We start from the raw sequence: 19,706 nt of genomic DNA, 5'->3' as shown, positions 1-19,706 counted from the left end.
GCTAACACGGTGAAACCCCATCTCTACTAAAAATATAAAAAATTAGCCAGGTGTGGTGGTGGGCGCCTGTAGTCCCAGCTACTCGGGAGGCTGAGGCAGGAGAACGGCGTGAACCCAGGAGGCAGAGCTTGCAGTGAGCTGAGATTGCGCCACTGCACTCCAGCCTGGGCGACAGAGCCAGACTCCGTCTAAAAAAAAAAAAAAAAAAAAAAACAGTTTAAATATAGTCCAGTGATTCTCAGCGAGGCAGCAGGCCTTCATCCAAGAATCTCCGAATAGAATTATCTATGGCCATATCAGATCAAATGTGCCAATCCTGTTTCTTCCTCTAGGTTTCAGTGCATGTACTTGAAGGCAAAATCCCACGAGAGTTACTGTGTCAGTGATTTAATTGCCTTCTATAGACTTGATTTCTCAAATCACTGTTTATCAGTTAGGTTTCTAAATGTAAAGGAAACAATCTATAGAATAGATTTTTGTAAGCAATTATACTAAATGTTTTCATTTCAGACATTAGGTTTACTATATACCCTCTTTCTAAAATGAGCTGATACCCACATGTCCTATATTTCCAGGTATGACTTTTTTATTGTGAGTCAGTCTGTGCAAGATGGGACTGTTACCCCTACTCATTATAACGTCATCTATGACACGATTGGCTTGAGCCCAGATACAGTACAGCGTTTAACATATTGTCTATGCCACATGTATTATAATTTGCCAGTAAGTACTTTTTGTTACTTTTTTCTTCAGATTTTTTAAATGTGCTATTCAACATTGAACAATGTTGGACCTCTGAACTGGCTTCTATGAATTTAAATTTAGGGAAAGTAGATGTAAAGGGAAAAAAATTTAGTTGTGTATTTTCTTTTCCTACTAAAGGGCATCATCCGAGTTCCAGCGCCTTGCCACTATGCCCACAAGCTGGCTTACCTCGTGGGGCAGTCCATTCACCAGGAACCGAATCGTTCCTTGTCAACTCGTCTCTTTTACCTTTGACCTGCGGAAGAAGACCTGATGTGATAATGAAACCACAACGTGTAAGCCTGTCTTCCTTTTGAAGCAGGATGTCTGAAATATTTTCCTAGGTCCATAGCATTAAATTCTCATCGTTTTTGATTGGACACAGGAGAGATTCAGAGTGATATGTTCCACTCTCAATACTACCACAGACTGATTTTTCCAGAGAGGAGAACTGACAGGGTTTGGCTTGCAGTTTCCCTTTCAAATATGTGACAGAGATCTCACAGCTGAACGTGACTGAACATTTTCCACCCCAAGCAGGGCCACTCTAAGAATTGAAAAGATGGGGCATTCGTCACAGAGAGAGTACATCTGTGAACAAGTAAACTCTACTTGGAAAAGTACGTCTAATTTATTTTTGAAACTTTTTTTTGTTAAAGGACAGGAAAGGAAGACATAAAAGTAACAACACTGAATTTCTGTTTAATATTTTGTATTTAGAATTAACCTATTACTGATGAGCTACATAGGAAGCATTGTGTTATTCCTTGTGCTGGGGTGGGAATTTGGATGGATTTTTGGTGGAAAGGTCATAAGGAAAGCTGGATTACGCCTGTAATCCCAGCACTTTTAGAAGCCTGAGGTGAGCGGATCACCTGAGGTCATGAGCTTCAGACTAGCCTGGCCAATATGGTGAAACCCCGTCTCTACTAAAAATACAAAAATTAGCCAGGTGTGGTGGCGGGTGCCTGTAATCCCAGCTACTCGGGAGGCTGAGGCAGAAGAATCGCTTGAACCCAGGAGGCAGAGGTTGCAGCGAGCTGAGATCGTGCCACAGCACTCCAGCCTGGGCAACAGAGTGAGACTCTGTCTCAAAAACAAAACAAAACAACAGAAGATTGGCAGCTTAGGAACACAAACATTTGATTACTCTTTCCACAAAGAAGGAAAACTAACCTTTCTTAATGAATTTGTTTAATTCATTCTATTGCACAGTCCCAGTGTATTATGTTAGCTGTATCATAATCAGAAGTCTTCAGTAAGTTATTTAAGTGAAGCTATGATGTTTTTCTTGAAAGCGGACTTTTTTCTTTCCACCTAAAACTATCCTTAATTAGACTCAGGAAACAATGGGTTTTTGTTGTTGTTGTTGATGATTTTTTTTATATGCAGTCTTGCTCTGTCACCCAGGCTGGGGTGCAATGGCGTGATCTCGATTCACTGCAACCTCCGCCTCCCAGGTTCAAGCGATTCTCCTGCCTTAGCCTCCCAAGTATCTGGAACTACAGGCATGTGCCACCAAGCCTGGCTAACTTTTGTATTGTTGGCCAGGCTGGTCTCAAACTCTTGACCTCAAATGATCCACCCGCCTCAGCATCGCAAAGTGCTGGGATTACAAGTGTGAGCCACCGCGCCTGGCCTTGTTTTGTTTTCTTATACTCATAAATAGAGTGTTATTGTGGGGGTGGGTGTAGGGGTGGGGATTAACTTCAAATATACAAGAAAAGGTATATTTGGAAACATAATCGCTTGATTGTATATTAGGTTTACAATTTGAACAGGTCTTATAAGAAATAAAATGGAAAGACTTTAGAAAACACATTGTAACCTAGGTAATGTCCTCCTGAGCAGTTACTGCCAACAGCAATAAACATTGAGTTGGGTCTGTAATTTAAGAAATGCTAAGATAACATGTTCTTAAGTTAGAATATGATTTATAATGATCAATTTCTAGAAGTCTAAAAAAGATCTCTTAGAACAAACTGAAAGTAGGCATTAAAACTTTCTGAATGTTCATAAATACAATATATCATTTATTCCTAACACTGTTAAATTTAAGATGATGTGATTCAATAAAGTTGTTTGTGTTAAAATCAATGATTTTAACATGAATTAAACATGATTCGCTCTTGTTATTTTAAAAATGTTTTTAGCCTTCCTAATATACTAATTTGTTGCTTTTCTAAGATAACTAGAAATACTGCTGTGACCAGGGAAATATCCAATTAGCCTATTAGTTCTTTATAAATTGGGTGAAGGAAGCTGGGTATTCAATATTTCCAAGACGAGTCTCATTTCAGAGGCTTACAGATAAAAATGTCTGTAATGTATCACAACACCTAAGTTTCACGTTGTTGAGCCAGGGTTGGGAGTGCTAATTAAAGGTCTGTCAGGGCTGGGTGTGGTGGCTCACGCCTGTAATCCCAACACTCTGGGAGGCTGAAGTGAGTGGATCACTTGAGATCAGGAGCTCAAGACCAGCCTGGCCAACATGGTGAAACCCTGTCTCTATTAAAAATACAAAAATTAGCTGGGCATGCTGGCACATACCTGTAATCCCAGCTACTTGGTAGGCTGAGGCAGGAGAATCCCTTGAACCTGGGAGGCAGAGGTTGAAGTGAGGCAAAATTGCACCGCTGCACTCCAGTCGGGGTGACAGAGTGTAAGACTCCTGTCTCAAAAAAAAAAAAAAAAAAAAAAATCCATAAGAAATCCATTTAGTCTATGATGTAGCAATACAATAATTCAAAAAATGAACTTGACTCTGGCAATAACAAATAAACAACATATTGATCTTTGCACTGAGTACAGCTCAAAGCTGAAGAAAATATTAGAAAGTTGAACAGCATCAAAGTGTTAGAAACAAAATGCTTGTTCCCTGGTGCTGCAAAGGAATAGCACTCAAACATTAATTTTCTCAGCAAGGCAGTTTTTATTTTCTGCAGAAACAGTGCTCATTGCAGATGGAACAATGGTGAGAGCACACCTGGACAGGGGAAGAGAAGGAGTTCTTATTCCTCATGCAGGTGGCCCCTACTGCTGTGTCATTCCCTTATTGGTTACGGTTGGACCACACAGTCTAAGCTAATTCTGATTGGCTGTTTTTTAAAAAAAGCAGGAGTACAAGCTGGAGTGGTGGGGTGAGTAGTTTGGCAGAAAGGAAGGTTAGAACAGGTAACTAAAGGCGACTGAGGTAAGAGCAAGTTTACCAGGGGTGAGTCAGGATAGAGCAGGTGACCAGGGGAACAGACGCCAACTACTGATTAAGACTGGTGTGAAAGTTGTTTACCAAAACTAGAAGCAAGTGGGCAAAGGGAACCAGGAAGTTAAACTTTAAAATGGAGAATCTAAGAGAGCTGAACACAGTGACATACTGATTCTTTGAAGAGAAACTTGGGGTTCACTATATTTAACAAAAGGGATGGGAAAGCAGAGAAAACAGTGCCAATATCTGGCAGAAGGAAATCAGGAATATGACCCTGGTATTTGGGACTGCTTCTTATGCCACAGATTCTGGAAGGAGCCACTGAGTGAGAAGTCAGGTTTGTTTTGACATATTTGTGAGTCTGTTTGAAAAAAATACTGAAGTCCAGTAGCAGCATGGAGGGTTGTAGGTAACTTGCACACTCTGGTTTGAGACCCTCAGGGATACGGTGTAGTAAGGAGCTTGACAAAGATAAGACTTCCCAGTACAGAACCCACCTTTAAACCACCTGGATCGTTAATACCCCACAGTCATCAGCCAGAAGCAAACAGTCTCTCTGCAGGATACTAACATCTTTGTCATCAATCTAATATTTCCATGCAATATATGGTACTTGTTCAACAGCAACCAATATAAGAGGACAATAAGACAAAGCCGAGGAAACAAGACAACAGAAATAGAACCATAGGTGCTCAAGTCATGTGAGTTATCAACAGTATTCCAAGAGGTAAAATTTAAATGTTGAGCAAACTGTAGAAAAGAACCAGTTTGGAGATTCCAAAACTGAAAAACATAACAAATAACTCAGGATGGGTATAGCAGCATGTTTGACACTGCTTAAGGAGAGAATGAAACAGAAGGTAGGTCATGGGAGAGGCTTCTTGGCCTGGGCTGTGATTATATGGGTGGTTATTTGGTGATTAACTGATGCATTCACGTATTACTACGTTCTTCTGTTGTAGTGTAGCATGCTTCACAATAACTATACTGATAAACAGGAAAACTGAGCTCTGTGCCTGCTTTGACACAAATTTATGATGTAAACTCATATTTATGTAAATATGTACCTAGATATCCTGGTACACAAGAGGGTGGGGTAGTGGCTTCCAAAAGACTGTTTTGATCTCGGAGTGCATTTGACAATGTATGGACACATTTTTGGTTCACAACTTGGGTGGGGAGATGCTAGTGGTGTCTAGTGGGTAGAGGCCAGGGATGCAGCTCACCATCCTGCCATGCATAGAACAGCCCTCCCACCACAAAGAACTCTACAGCTCAAAATGTCAGTAGTGCCAGGAAACCCTGAATTAGAGAAATTCTCATCTATAAGAAGGAAGTTGAAGGGATGTTCACCACCACCGTATTTTCATTGAATTTTTAAAGTTACATACAGTGAAATTCAATATTTTAGATGTATAGATCTATGAGTTTTGACAAATGCATACAGTCATGTATCCACCACTACAGTTAAGGTACAGGACAGTTCCGTCAACTCTTGAGTTCCCTCGTGCTGCTCCTTTGTAGTGCTTGGGAGTTGGAAGCAACCTAGGTGTCCATGATTACAGGAGTATGTGAGCAGCAGCCAGATGTCATGAATTGGGTGTGCACATAGAAACGAAGAGCTTTGGACAGGAGCGGTGGCTTATGCCTGTAATCCGAGCACTTTGGGAGGCCGAGGTGGGTGGATCACCTGAGGTCAGGAGTTCAAGACCAGCCTGGCCAACATGGTGAAACCCCATCTCTACTAAAAATACAAAAATTAGCCAGGCGTGGTGGTGGGCACCTGTAATCCCCAGCTACTCGGGAGGCTGAGGCAGGAGAATCGCTTGAACCAAGGAGGCGGAGGTTGCAGTGAGCTGAGACCAACCATTGCACTCCAGCCTGGACAGTAAGAGTGAGACTACATCTCAAGAAGAAACGAAGAGCTTTAAAAATAGAGCCAAATGGAGTTTGCAGTGAGCTGAGATCGCGCCACTGCACTCCAGCCTAGGTGACCGAGCCAGACTCTGTCTCCAAAAAAAAGGAAAAAAAAAAAAAAACAAAAAAAAAACAAAAAACAGAGCCAAAATGGGTGAGGGGGAAGATTAAAGACTAAGTCCCATTGCATTTATGTAAATTTTATACACATGCATATGCATAAAACATCACCGTATATTCCCCAGGAGCCATATGTATTTAATGATGTGTTGGGGAAGGAAGGAGGAATGGGATGGGAAAAGTAGATAAAGAACATAAGAGACGGTCTTGGGCAGTCTGCAGATGGCAGAACACCATGAACTAAGGAGTGTGATTAACTCCGCTTCATGGAACCGAAGTCTTTGAGAGAGAAAGAAAAGCAACTGAGAACTTTCCAGAATTAAGAAAAATATAAGGCCGGGTGCAGTGGCTTATGCCTGTAACCCCAGCACTTTGGAAGGCCAAAGCTGGTGAATCACAAGGTCAGGAGTTCGAGACCACCCTGGCCGATATGGTGAAACCCCCATCTCTACTAAAAATACAAAAACTAGCCAGGCGTTGTGGCAGACACCTGTAGTCCCAGCTACTTGGGAGGCTGAGGCAGGAGAATTGCTTGAACCTGGGAGGCGGAAGTTGTAGTGAGCCAAGATTGCACCACTCCACTCCAGCCTGGGCAACAGAGCAAGATTCCATCTCAAAAAAAAAAAAAAAGAAAAACATATAAGACTTTGGATGCAAGGGTCCACTGGGTGAAGTCCCAACCCTCCACTTGCCTGGCTCATCAAGTTTTCGTCCGTTCCTCCAGCCCCATCTCTGTGGCCAACCTCCACTCCAGGTCCCCGGTCCCTGTGCTTCAGCCGCACTGAATGTCTCTATGTGCCTGCAGGGCCTGCGCTCTCTCAGTCTGGCCTCTGCACATGTTTTTTTTTCCTCAGGCATCTTTCTCATCTGTCTGTGCCTGGCTGACCCCTGCCAATTCCCCAAGTCTCCACTCACGTGGCTCTTCCTCAGGGATGCTTCCTGAAGTGCCCAGACTGGATGTGGGGCTCTTTGACCACTGCTTGGGGCCATTTAGCACAGTACTTTCACAGGAGATGCCCAGTGCTTGTGTGCCCCCTTCCTGGTGATGAGCCCATGGCATCTCATTCACAGAGGCATCCCTGACACCACACCCAGTGACCGGTACAGGGCAGGTGCTCAAACCGTGTTCCTGAAGAGAAGGATTCCCACATGGATAACTCCAGCCCAGATCTCCTTTTTTTTTTTTTTTGGAGACAGTCTTGCTCTGTCACCCAGGCAGGAGTGCAGTGGCACAATCTCGGCTCACTGCAACCTCCACTTCCCAGGTACAAGTGATTCTCCTGGCTCAGCCTCCTGAGTAGCGGGGATTACAGGCACCCGTCACCACACCTCACTAAATTTTGTATTTTTAGTAAAGACGGGGTTTCACCACGTTGGCCTGGCTGGTTTTGAACTCCTGACCTCAAGTGATCCGCCCGCCGCGGCCTCCCAAAGTGCTAGGATTGCCTGGCCCAGATTTCACTCCTGACCAGTCTGCACATCCCACTCTCCCACTGCCTGTTAGACATCTTGACACAGAGTCCTGAATGCACCAAAGACATCCCATTCCAAAGTGAACTCCTGGTTCTCCCTGTTGCCCACATCATCTGGTCCTGCTCTAAATTTCCTTCCATCAATCGTGGCCTCATGCACTCAGATCAGGCTCTGGGGCTTGAAGTCTTAGGGTTGCTCTTAATGCTTGCCTCTCCGCAGGCTTCACCTCTAATCTTCCCTCAAACCTTTCATCTCCACCCAGAAACCCCACCTCTGTCTCAATCTCCTTCCTAGAGCCCCACAAGGTCTCCTGTGAATTTTCTTTATCTTTCACTAGATCTGCCACTCAAGTCCATTCTCCACTCAGCTGTTTGTGTGGAGTTGTTTTTTTTTTCTCCCAAGTGTTCAGGTTTATTGACAGCATTAGGGGCTACAAGGGAGCCCTGGGCATCTGGGGGCGAGGCCTGGCATTTGCCTGGACAGTGGCCCAGGAAGCGGCCAAGAATGGAGTCTCCCCCACCCAAGTTTACTTGAAAGTATGGCTCTCGGGTCCACCCCGCCCAAAGCCTTTAGGCCCAAACATGGCGGCGTAGCAGGGGTGGTTGCCGTAGGGTTTGCCTTCATGCTCAGCGTGGCCCCCGGAAGTCAGCGTCTTCCCACATTTCTCACACTTCAGGCAGGGCCGATGCCAGTCCTTGCCTAGAGAGGTCACCCTCTCGGCGAAGTACACCTTGTCGCACGCGGGGCACTTGGGCATGGCGGCTCTGGGTCCGGTGCAGGCCGCAGCGGCTGGCGCGGGACGGGCTGCAGGCGCGAGACTGTGTGGAGGTTTCTAAAGCAGGAGTCCAATCACGATTCACCACTGCCTGCAATTTACTAATGGGTTAAGAAGTTGACTGCTCGGCCGGGCGCGGTGGCTCACGCCTGTAATCCCAGCACTTTGGGAGGCTGAGGCGGGCAGATCACGAGGTCAGGAGATCGAGACCATTCTGGCTAACACAGTGAAACCCAGTCTCTACTAAAAAAAACCCCCAAAAAACAAAAAAATTAGCCGGGTGTGGTGGTGGGCGCCTGTAGACCCAGCTACTCGGGAGGATGAGGCAGGAGAATGGTGTGAACTCGGGAGGCGGAGCTTGCAGTGAGCCAAGATAGCGCCCTTGAACTCCAGCCTGGATGACAGAGCGAGACACCATCTCAAAAAAAAAAAAGTCGACTGCTCATGTCCAGGAGGATAAAGGGCACATATTTTAGTCCAGGACACACACAAAGCCTTCACAATCAAACCCTACTTACACCCAAACACCCACCTCCATCTCCCACTGCTCTTCCCTCATTTTACCCTTTTTTTTTTTTTTTTTTTTTGAGACGGAGCCTTGCTCTGTTGCCCAGGCTGGAGTGCAGTGGCGTGATCTTGGCTCACTGCAACCTCCAACTCCCGGGTTCAAGTGATTCTCCTGTGTCAGCCTCCCAGGTAGTTAGGATTACAGGCACCCACCACCACGCCCAGCTAATTTTTGTATTTTTAGTAGAGATGGGGTTTCACCATATTGGCCAGGCTGGTCTAGAACTCCTGACCTCGTGATCCACCCACCTCGCCCTCCCAAAGTGCTGGGATTACAGGAGTGAGCCACCGTACCCAGCCTTTAACCATATTTTAACCATAATTTTACCTGACCCTCAAACATTCTCAGTCCTTTCATGATTTGCAGTTTCCAGATGTAGTGTCTCTGATAAAGTATTTTATCCCATTCTGTGTATTGTCTTTTAACTCACTTAGTAAAGTCCTTTTATACACAAAAGGTTTAAATTTTGATGAAGTCCAATTTATTTTTTCTTTTGTTGCCTGTGCTTTTAGTGCCACAGTCAAGAAATTATTGCCAAATCCAATGTCATGAAACTTGTCCCCCATCTTTTCTTCTAAGAGTTGTAGAGTTTTTAGCTCTTACACTTACATCTCTGATCCATTTTGAGTTATGGTTATATGGTGTTAGGCAATGTACCATCTTCATTCTTTTCCATGTGGATATCCTGTTTACCCAGCACCGTTTGCTGAAAAAGACTATTCTTTCTGTCTTGAATGGTCTTGGCATCCTGTGGAAAATCATTTGACCATGTATGTTAGGGTTTATCTCTAGGTTCTCAATTCTATTACATTGGTCTATATTTCTTTCCTTACAAAAGTCCCATATTGTCTTGATTACTGTAGTTTTGAAGAAATTAGGAAGTATAAATCTTTGGTCATCTTTTTAAAGATTGTTTTGTCTATTCGGGGTCCCTGGTGACTGTATATTAGTTTTTGGATGGGTTTTTCTATTTCTGCAGAAAGCACTGTTGGGATTTGGATGGGCATTGCATTGAATCTAGAGATCACTTTAGGTAGTACAGCACTGTCGTTTTAACAATAGTCAGTCTTCCAAACCATAAACGTGTTGCCTTTCCATTTATTTACGTTCTCTTTCATTTCCTTCAGCAATGTTTGTAGTTTTCAGTTTATACACGTTTCATCTCCTTGGTTAAGCTAATTCTTAAGTATTTTCTTCTCTTTGATGTTAATGTAAACATAATTTTTCTTAATTTCCTTTTGAATTGTTCACTGCTTGTTTATAGAATTCCAACTGATTTTTGTGTATTGAATTGTACACAACAATTTTGATGAATTCCTTTATTAGCGCTGTGTTTTTTTGGTGGAAATTAAAAATTTTGACATATAAGATTATGTTATCTTGAATACATATTTTTTTTTTTTTTTGAGATGGAGTTTCGCTCTTGTGGCCCAGGCTGAAGTGCAATGGTGTGATCTAAGCTCACTGCAACCTCTGCCTCCTGGGTTCAAGTGATTCTCCTGCCTCAGCCTCCCAAGTAGCTGGGATTACAGGCTTGAGCCACCAAGCCTAGCTAATTTTTTTTTTTTTTTTTTTTTTTTTTTTTTTACTAGAGATGGGGTTTCACCATGTTGATCAGGCTAGTCTCGAACTCCTGATCTTAAGTGATCCACCCACCTTGGCCTCCCAAAGTGCTGAGATTACAGGCGTGAGCCACCGTGCCCGGCCGCGCCTGGCTAATTTTTTGTATTTTTAGTAGAGACAGGGTTTCACCGTGGTCCCAATCTCCTGACCTCGTGATCCGCCCGCCTCGGCCTCCCAAAGTGCTGGGATTACAGGCGTGAGCCACCGCGCCCAGCTGAATTATTTCTATTTCTTACCTAATTACTCTGGCTGGGACTTCCAATACTATACTAAATAGAAAAAGTGGGGTTAATTTCCAACATATGTAAGAAACTCCTACAAATCAATAGCAAAAATAAACCAACCAATTAAAAATGAGCTAAAGACTTCTTCCAAAACAGCATATAAATAGCCAACAGGTATATGAAAAATACTCAACATTCACTAATTATCAGGAAAATGCAAACAAAACCCCACAATGAAATATCACCCCACACCTGTCAGGATTGCCTTTAAAAAAAAAAAAAAAAAGATAACAAGTGCTGGCAAAAATATGGAGAAATTGGAACCCTTTTATGCTGCTGGTGAGGATGCAAAATGGTGCAGCTGCTATGTAAAACAGTATGGAGCTTCTTTAAAAAGTTAAAAATAGAACTACAAAATGATCTAGCAATTCTATTTCTGGGTATTTATCCAAAATTGAAATCAGCATCTCAGATACCTGCACTTCCATGTTCATAAATTCTATTCACAATAGTTAAGATACAGAAAAAACCTAATGTTCTCAGTGGATGCATAAAGACAACATGGTATACACATCCAACAGAATATTATTCAGCTTTTTAAAATCAAGAAATTCTGCAATATGCGACAACGTGGATGAACCTTGAGGACATTACCCTAGGTGAAGTAAGCCAGTTACAGAAGGACAAATACTGCATAATTCCAATTATATTAGGTATCTAAGATGATCAAATACATAGAATCAATGAGTGGATTGGTGGTTGCCAGGGACTGGGGGAAAGGGAAAATATCTAATAAGCAGGCATGAAGTTTCAGTTAAGCAAGATGAATTAAGTGCCAGAGATCTGCTGTATACCAACATATCTATAATTAACAGTACTATTCTCTACACTTAAAAAAAAAAAAGTAGGCTGGGCACGGTGGCTCACTCCTGTAATCCCAACACTTTGGGAGGCCGAGGTGGGCGGATTACCTGAGGTCAGGAGTTTCAGACCAGCCTGGCCAACATGGTGAAACCCTGTCTCTACTAAAAATACAAAAATTAGCCAGGCATGGTGGCTGGTGCTTGCAATCCCAGCTACTCGAGAGGCTGAGGCAGGAGAATTGCTTGAACCCAAAGGCAGTGGTTGTGGTGAACCGATATCGCACCACTGCACTCCAGCCTGGGCAACACAGCGAGATTCTGTCTCAAAACAAAAAACAAAAAACAAAAAACAAAAAACAAAAAATACCCCCACGAAAACAAAAAGTAGTTAGGAGGGTATGTCTCATGGGTTTTCTTACCACAATAATTTATTAAGGTCATGAAAGCCAATATCATTGTCTAGTTTATAGCCTTAGGGGAAAAGCTTTGAGTTTTTCAGCATTGAGTATGGTGTTAGCTGTGGGTTTGTCATCTATGTCTTTTTTATGTTAAGGGAGTTTTCGGCCATTCCTTGTTTTTATCAAAAATGAGTTGAGTTTTGTCAAAGCTTTTTCTCTACCATGTGCTTTTTTCTCCTTCATTCTATTAATGTGGTGTATTACTTTGACTGATTTTCCTATGTTGAACGATCCTTCCATTCTGAGAAAAAATTCCATGTGCTCCTGCTATATAATCCATTCATTATGGTATAAGGTTTGCTAGTATTTCATTGATTTTTGAATTAATATTGATAAAGGATACTGTAGTTTTATGTTCTTGTAGCATCTTTGTCTCTTTTTGGCATCAGGGTAAGGAGGGCCTTATATAATGAGTTAGGAAGTGTTTTCTCCTCTTTGATTTTTTTTCCTTTTTTAAAAAAAACTAGAGATGGGTTTTGCCGTGTTGCCCAGGCTGGTCTCCAACTCCTGGGCTCAAGCGATCTGCCCGCCTCAGCCTCCCAAAATGCTGGGATTACAGGCGCCAGCCACCATGCCTGGCTTAATTTTTGTATTTTTAGAAGGGTCAGGGTTTCACCATGTTCACCAGGCTGGTCTCAAACACCTGACCTCAGGTGATCCACCTGCCTCAGCCTCCCAAAGTGCTGGGATTACAGGCATGAGCCACTGTGCCCATCTGGGATTTCTTTACATATTCTGGATATTAACCCCTTATCAGATATATGGTTTGCAAATATTTTCTCCCATTCCATAGGTTGCCTTCTCACTCTATTAGTAATGTCCTTTTTGTTATCTAATTTACCTATTTTTATTGGTTTTCAATTGTTTATCTCTGCTTTAAGCTTTATCATTGCCTTCATTCTGCTAGCTTCAGTTTAGTTTGCCCTTCTTTTTCTAGTTATGTAAGGTATAAAGTTGTTGATTTGAAATGTTTCTTCATTTTTAATGTCAGCAATTATCACTATGCATCTACCTCTTAGTACTGCTTTGGCTGCCTGCCGGAAGTTTGGGTATGTTGTGTTTCCATTTTCATTTTTCTCAGGACATTTTCTAATTTCCCTTGGGATTTCATCTTTGACTTATTGGGCTTTTAACAGTGTGTTGTTTAATTTCCACATTATCTATGAATTTTCTGGTCCTTCCATGACTGACTTTTAAAATACTTACACTATTTGATTCCTTTCTCATTTCATCTATATTCTTTACGTATTTTCTTTGTGATTTTCATGGAGATTACATATAATATCCTGAAGTTATCACAATCTAATTTGAATTAGTATCAACTTAACTTAAATCACATACTAAAACTTCACTCTTATGCAGCTTTGTGCCTGTCCATTTTACGTTACTCATATCACAAATTACAACTTTACATGTTGTGTATCCACCAAAATAGATTTATAATTATTTTAAATGAATTTAGTCTAGCCCTGCAGAAAAGGAAAAGTGGAGTCACAAATAAAAATTACAATAATTCTGATTTTTTTTGTTTGTTTTTGAGACGGAGTCTCGCTCTGTCGTCAGGCTGTAGTGTAATGGCATGATCTCGGCTCACTACAACCTCCCCCTCCCAGGTTCAAGCAATTCTCCGCCTCAGCCTCCTGAGTAGCTGGGACTACAGGCATGCACCACCATGCCCAGCTAATTTTTGTATTTTCAGTAGAGACAGGGTTTCACCATGTTGGCCAGGCTGGTCTTGATCTCTTGACCTTGTGATTTGCCCACCTCAGCCTCCCAAAGTGCTGGGATTACAGGCATGAGCCACCATGCCCAGCCCAAATTTTTTTTTAGTTAAGCTTCATTTTAATTGTAGCATCTGTGTTCATTTACCCAGGTTTGAATGTACTATTTGATCCTCATCTTTGTTCAGGCAAAAATAGGAAATGAGTAATTTTGAGTTTGAAATCTCTCCCAGAAGACAAACCACCTCAGAGGGTAAAAGCTTTGACATTTTATGTTTTATTCATAAAGGGGGTTAATTATTTGCTACAAAGAAGCACGGTCTATTTTCATCTTCGATTTGAAAATATCTGTAACTCCTATAGACCTTATAGGCAGAGAACTTTCTAACTTTTTCCCATTGCTCTCATGTGACTACATGTTTTCTATGCCACTCACTGGAGAAAGAAGTGAGCTTATCTTTTTTTTTTTTTTTTTTTTTCTGAGATGGAGTCTGGCTCTTGTCGCCCAGGCTGTAGTGCAGTAGTGAGATCTCAGCTCACCACAACTTCCGCCTCCAGGCTTCAAGAGATTCTCCTGCCTCAGCCTCCCAGGTAGCTGGGATTACAGGTACCTGCCATCATGCCCAGCTAATTTTTGTAGAGACGGGGTTTCACCGTGTTGGCCAGGCTGGTCTTGAGCTCCTGACCTCAGGTGATTCGCCCACCTTGACCTCCCAAAGTGCTGAGATTACAGGTATAAGCCACAGTGCCTGGCCCTTATCTCTTGTTTTAAAAGTTTTGCTTGTCGATTTACCATTCCTTTTCGGGTCTCAAGATTTATGAAACAATAAATGTCATTTAATGCTGTGTGCTTATTTTGATTTCCTCATCAGGTGTTAGAAGTGGGGTAAAAATACTTAGATGCTGATCAAACTTGAAATTATACTGAGTGGCATAGAAATGTACGCATTTCAGTGTAATAAATGCTTTCTGATTTTTTGGAAAAAACAAACAAGTGTTGGCAATAATGTGGGGAAATTGAGACCTTCCTACATTGCTTGTACAAATACAAAAGATTTGGCAGTTCCTCAGACAGTTATGCACAGGTTTACAATATGGCCTAGCAATTCCACTCCTAGGTGTACACCCAGGAGAAATAAAAGATATGTTCACACAAAAACTTGAACATGAATATTTCAAGTGGCACTATTCATAGTAGCCAATAAATGGAAATAACCCATCTGTCCATCAACTGATAAATGAAAAATGAGTTATATTCACACAATGGATGTTACTCAGCCATAAACAGGTGAGGTACGGATACATGTCACAACACGAAGGCACATGAATACATTCTGCTTACTGAAAGAAGACACAAAAGGCAGCCTATCGTATGATTCTATGTGTATGAAATGTCCAGGATAAAACAATCCAGAGAAGGCTGGGCGTGGTGGCTCACGCCTGTAATCCCAGCACTTTGGGAGGCCGAGGTGTGCAGATCACGAGGTCAGAAGATCGAGACCACCCTGGCTAACACAGTGAAACCCCGTCTCTACTAAAAATACAAAAATTAGCTGGGCGTGGTGGCGCATGCCTGTAATTCCAGCTACTTGAGAGGCTGAGGCAGGAGAATTGTTTGAACCCGGGAGGCGGAGGTTGTCGTGAGCCGAGATCACGCCACTGCACTCCAGCCTGGGCAACAAGAGCGAAACTCTGCCTCAAAAAAACAAACAAAAAAAAAATTTTTCAGAGAAAGCAGATTAGAGGTTCCCAGGGCATGGCGGGTGGAGAGAATGGGGTTGGCTGGTATGAGCAGGGGGTTTCTTTTCAGGATGATGAAAATGAACGGAAATTAGGTAGTGGGGATGATGGCAAGACCAAAATATACTAAAAACCATGGAATTTTATCCTTCAAACAGGTAATTTATGGACTGTGAATTCTATTTTGATACAGAAGAATACGACCTAAAACTTATCTATTGTCTGTAAATATGGTGCACTGAATAACCTGCAATCATTACTGATGACTCAACTCCATGATTCAATTCCCACAGTGATTTTAATGGAGTGGGGTGTATACGATGCTATTTGAGGCTTAACCTTGTTCTTTGCCCAGAGCCTATTTTGAAGCATTGAACAGCTGGGGACCAGGGGCTACATTTTCTTCTCCAAGGATCCATCCCCCTGTACATTTTTTATTTGAATCTATTATATTTTTCTCTTTGTCCAAATGCATGTATAAGAGAGAAAAAGGTATTGCAAATTTTGCATCTCTTTCTCATTAGCTGTGTAGTGGAGCCACCTGAATGAAAGTGGGCATACGAACTGGGATCCTGCAGTTTGGGGTGCATAAAATACCCTACAGATGGACTGTGTGGGAACAGTGGCTTTCTTCAGATGATACAATGTGGACAGTCAGCACAACACAGTGACTGGAGCATGAGTGCTGGTGTCTGATGGCCTGAAATCAAAGCCACGTGTGCCTGGGAATGTCACTCAGCCCCTCTGTCCTCAGCTCCCTGTTCTGGGATGTGAACACGTTACTAGGGCCTGCTTATTACTATCATGCTATGAGGCTAAAGATCAATACACAGCCCAAAGAAAAATGATGGGCATTTCCTAAGTGCTGCCCACATAAGTTCAATGACTACATATCTGGAAGGATAAAGACGTGCAGCATCAGGACAGGTCCATGAGAGGTGACATGGAAGGCCGGGGAGGATAGGGCCCCACTTTTCCACATGGCATGGGCATAATGCTTTACAGCTCATGGAAAAAAATCTGTTATAAGTAAGTGATGTGGGCTGGGCAGAGTAGGGGTTGAGACTTTTATGATTCAGGGCACTGAAATTTAGAGAGATTCAGGGACTTGCTCAGAGTAGTAACAACACTGAGGAGTAATGAAGCTAAGGCAGGGAATTTAGTTGGTTCCCTGGAGATGGAGACTCCTGAGCGCCTGAGACCAGGAGTCCATGCCCTGGACTCCAAAGCACGGACCCTCCTCACTCCTTTCCCAAATCCTCCCACCCCTGCGCCTGCTGCAGGGAGACATTGATGCCTGGAGAAGTTGCTTGACCCAAGAGAAGGGCCCAAATCTTGATTCAACTCCCAGCTTTACATTTCAACCCCTGACCCAAAATGCAATGACTTTCCCCAGAAGCAGCCCTGCCGAAGGCCCAGGGGTCCAAATTTATGTCTATTTGCCCTAGCACTTGACTCTGTAGCTGCCTTGTGGGGAGGCTTCCCTGTGGTCAGGTGACCGCCCCGAATGACCAGTAGCCTTCTTGACTTTCAACTGACTCAGAACCCAGGACATTCCAAACCAAGTGCCCATGTGACAGTTGCCCTTAGAATTAGATTCACCTCCCAACTGACCAAACTGGGCTGCTGGGCAGTTAATAGGATTCATTAACTGAAAAAGTGGCCTGCAGGGCTGGTGCTTGGACGGCTCAAGGAGTGAAGTCTGCAAGCTCCCAGGGTCTCACTGCCTATTGATCAGAGCAGCCTGGCCTCATGCCTGGCTGAGAAGGGACAGTGGCTGCACCAGCTCTGAGTGGGTGCGTCACTGCTCCCACCCTTCCTCACCAAAACTCAGGCCCTGCTGTACAAACTACAGCAACTACTCCCATCTCTTTAACGGCTTCAGGTCTGCAGTGCCTTCAGTGCAGTAAAAATTGGTCCCTGCATTATCCCAAATTCAAAAATGATTTGACTCACACTCTTCATATAAAATGAAAAAATATAGAGATTCCAGAAAAATACGAAATAACATCTTTATACCCTAAATAACATATATATGATATAGAGTGTGTGAATATGTGTGTGTGCGTGTGTGTGTGTAGTTGTTTTAGGACACAAAAATACTAATCTTGAGAAAAAAACATTGGTCTACATAAATATTGAAACTAGCTGGCATAGCAAAAGTCCCCTTTAAGAAAATGACTTACAAAGCACAGAATGACAGAAAATGCTCACAGGGTGTACATGTGAAGATTGTGTAATGTTGGCCCCGGCTGTCAACACTGCCAATGTTGCTGCTGTCCTCACTGCAGACAACGGTGGCTTTTGTTCAGAACCCTCGGATGCTGAGGGTGGCTGAGCTGGCCGTGCCTGAGCCACAGACCCTAAACAGGACAGAGGGGAGGGACTGTGGGTCAGAATCACAGCCCACTGAGGAGAGGGGGTGTATGGAGCAGAGCCACGTGTGGATCCCCTGCCCCCAGGTGAAGTCTCCCCTCCCCTGTGCAGTGAGTGAGGAGGGTCAGGACAGGAGCCCAGGGTATGGTTCAGATGTGACTCTGCTTCCTGATGCTCTGCTGTGGAGCCTGGGCTCCCCGAAGCGGCCTTACATCTCCCAAAACTTTCACAGGGGCAGAGCCACTGCATTCAAATAAGAGCTTGCGACCTGTCTGCTCCTTGGCTTCTCTACCCTGGGTTCTCGCAGCTGACCCAGTGGGTGGGAGGTGTGTCCTGGCAGGTCAGCAATGCCACCCAACCTACCCAGTGGGCACCGTGATGGCCGAACTCCCATGGAGGCTCTGAGTCATTTCCCAGCTGGAAGAGGCCATCTCAGGAGTGTCTGCCACTGTCCCACACTGTCCTCAGACCCCAAAGCCTTCCTGCCTCTCTGACACACCTGGGCATCTCAGGTGGAGGCCTGTGACTGTCCTGATCCTGCTTTCTAAAGCTGCTCACGATGTTAGAGAGGTAACAGGGCTGCTGGGAATCCTAAACACCAGGGGTGTGGGTTGAAGGGAGGTGTCCCTCTGGCTGCAAGAGGCTGTAGCCGCTTGCCTTCCAGCCATGCCAGCAGAGCACTTGTGGCATTTTCTGTCGGTGTTTCCTAGGACCCAGAAGCAGAGTTTACTCACACTTATTAACACTGTCATCATTAGCCACCTAAAGGCCTCTCTTTTATATTTTTTTCTTTATAACCATTTCAGATCATGTTTCCCTCCATCTCTGAGTCACCAACTCAAGTGTAAATAATGTGGTTTCACTCTGACTTTCAAATCATCTCTACAGATACTTAAAGAATTCATAGTGTGTTTGCATCTTTTAAGTAAATAATTTTTCCTCTTTAGGCCTCATCTGGTTTTTTATTTTTTGTCAGGCTTAAACATTTAATTTTATCCATGTGTGCATATGAACCTCTTCCATTACTTCCAACAGGTCAGCATTGTTTAAACTACACTGTCGTTAATAAACCCTGGTGCTGAGCAGCCTGGTTGCTGCGGATACAATGTTACCAGTGAGGACTTCCTCCTACGCATTTCCTTCCATCTCAGCGAGAGTGGACTTGCTGCGTGGGGGGTGTACACTTAATGTTCTATGTGCTTAGGGACTTCCCTCCGGATGGCTGACCTTGGTAATATCCCATTTGTGAGTGAGCCCTTCTGAGGCTCCACAGCCTAATTGAAAATTTATTTTTAAGTTTTTAAAATTGCAACATTAGTTGTCAGCTCAGCACTCATTGCTTTCATGCCTCACTCAGAAGGAACTGCCCAATTCTAGGGCATCCACAGGAACCTACAGGTTTTGTCTGCCCCTGTCCCTGGCTGGCTGATCTCTAAACCCTCTCTCCCTGGCTCCATACACCCCCTCTCTTCAGCGGGCTGTGATTCTGACCCACAGTCCCTCCCCCCCTCTGTCCCGTTTAGGGCCAGTGGCCCAGGCAGGGCCAGCTCAGCCACCCTCAGCATCCGAGGGTTCTGAAGAAAAGCCACAAGTTGTCTGCACAAGGACAGCAGCAACATTGGCAATGTTGACAGCCGGGGCCAACATTAGACATTCTGTGCTTTGTAAGTCATTTTCTTAAAGGGGACTTTGGCTATGCCAGCTAGTTTCAATATTTATGTAGACCAATTTTTTTTCTCAAGATTAGTATCTTTGCGTCCTAAAACAACCATACACACACACACACACACACACACACACACACACACACACACACACATATATATAAGATATATATGTTATTTAGGATATAAAGATGTTATTTTATATTTTTCTAGAATCTTTATACTTTTTGATCTT

The 19,706-nt window shown here is 43.4% G+C and overlaps 2 protein-coding genes across 3 annotated transcripts in view; one reads left to right on the top strand and one right to left on the bottom strand.

Annotated features, from left to right (window-relative positions):
* PIWIL3 (piwi like RNA-mediated gene silencing 3) overlaps positions 1-1,124 on the top strand; it is a 43,897-nt gene extending 42,773 nt beyond the window's left edge. For both annotated transcript variants that reach the window (XM_055375174.1, XM_004063189.4), the window contains exons 19-20: positions 576-723; positions 883-1,124. In XM_055375174.1, the coding sequence (XP_055231149.1) occupies positions 576-723; positions 883-999 (265 nt within the window). In that variant the 3' untranslated portion in view covers positions 1,000-1,124. The remainder of the gene's footprint in view (positions 1-575; positions 724-882) is intronic.
* Positions 1,125-3,428: 2,304 nt separating this feature from the next.
* Positions 3,429-19,313, bottom strand: LOC101129074 (cysteine-rich protein 1-like). Its single transcript, XM_063704767.1, has one exon. The coding sequence runs from the start codon at positions 8,214-8,216 to the stop codon at positions 7,986-7,988; it is 231 nt and encodes a 76-aa protein (XP_063560837.1). The 5' UTR covers positions 8,217-19,313; the 3' UTR covers positions 3,429-7,985.
* Between the last annotated feature and the right edge of the window lie 393 nt (positions 19,314-19,706).

Source organism: Gorilla gorilla, chromosome 23 (assembly GCF_029281585.2).
Source record: "Gorilla gorilla gorilla isolate KB3781 chromosome 23, NHGRI_mGorGor1-v2.1_pri, whole genome shotgun sequence".
In the NCBI taxonomy this organism is placed as follows: domain Eukaryota; kingdom Metazoa; phylum Chordata; class Mammalia; order Primates; family Hominidae; genus Gorilla; species Gorilla gorilla.
Note: the sequence above shows the minus strand (reverse complement) of the source record. Positions and strands in the feature narration are given on the sequence as shown.

Coding starts and splice junctions, on each gene's coding strand:
- LOC101129074 (XM_063704767.1), bottom strand. CDS start 8,216: ATGCCCAAGTGCCCCGCGTGCGACAAGGTGTACTTCGCCGAGAGGGTG.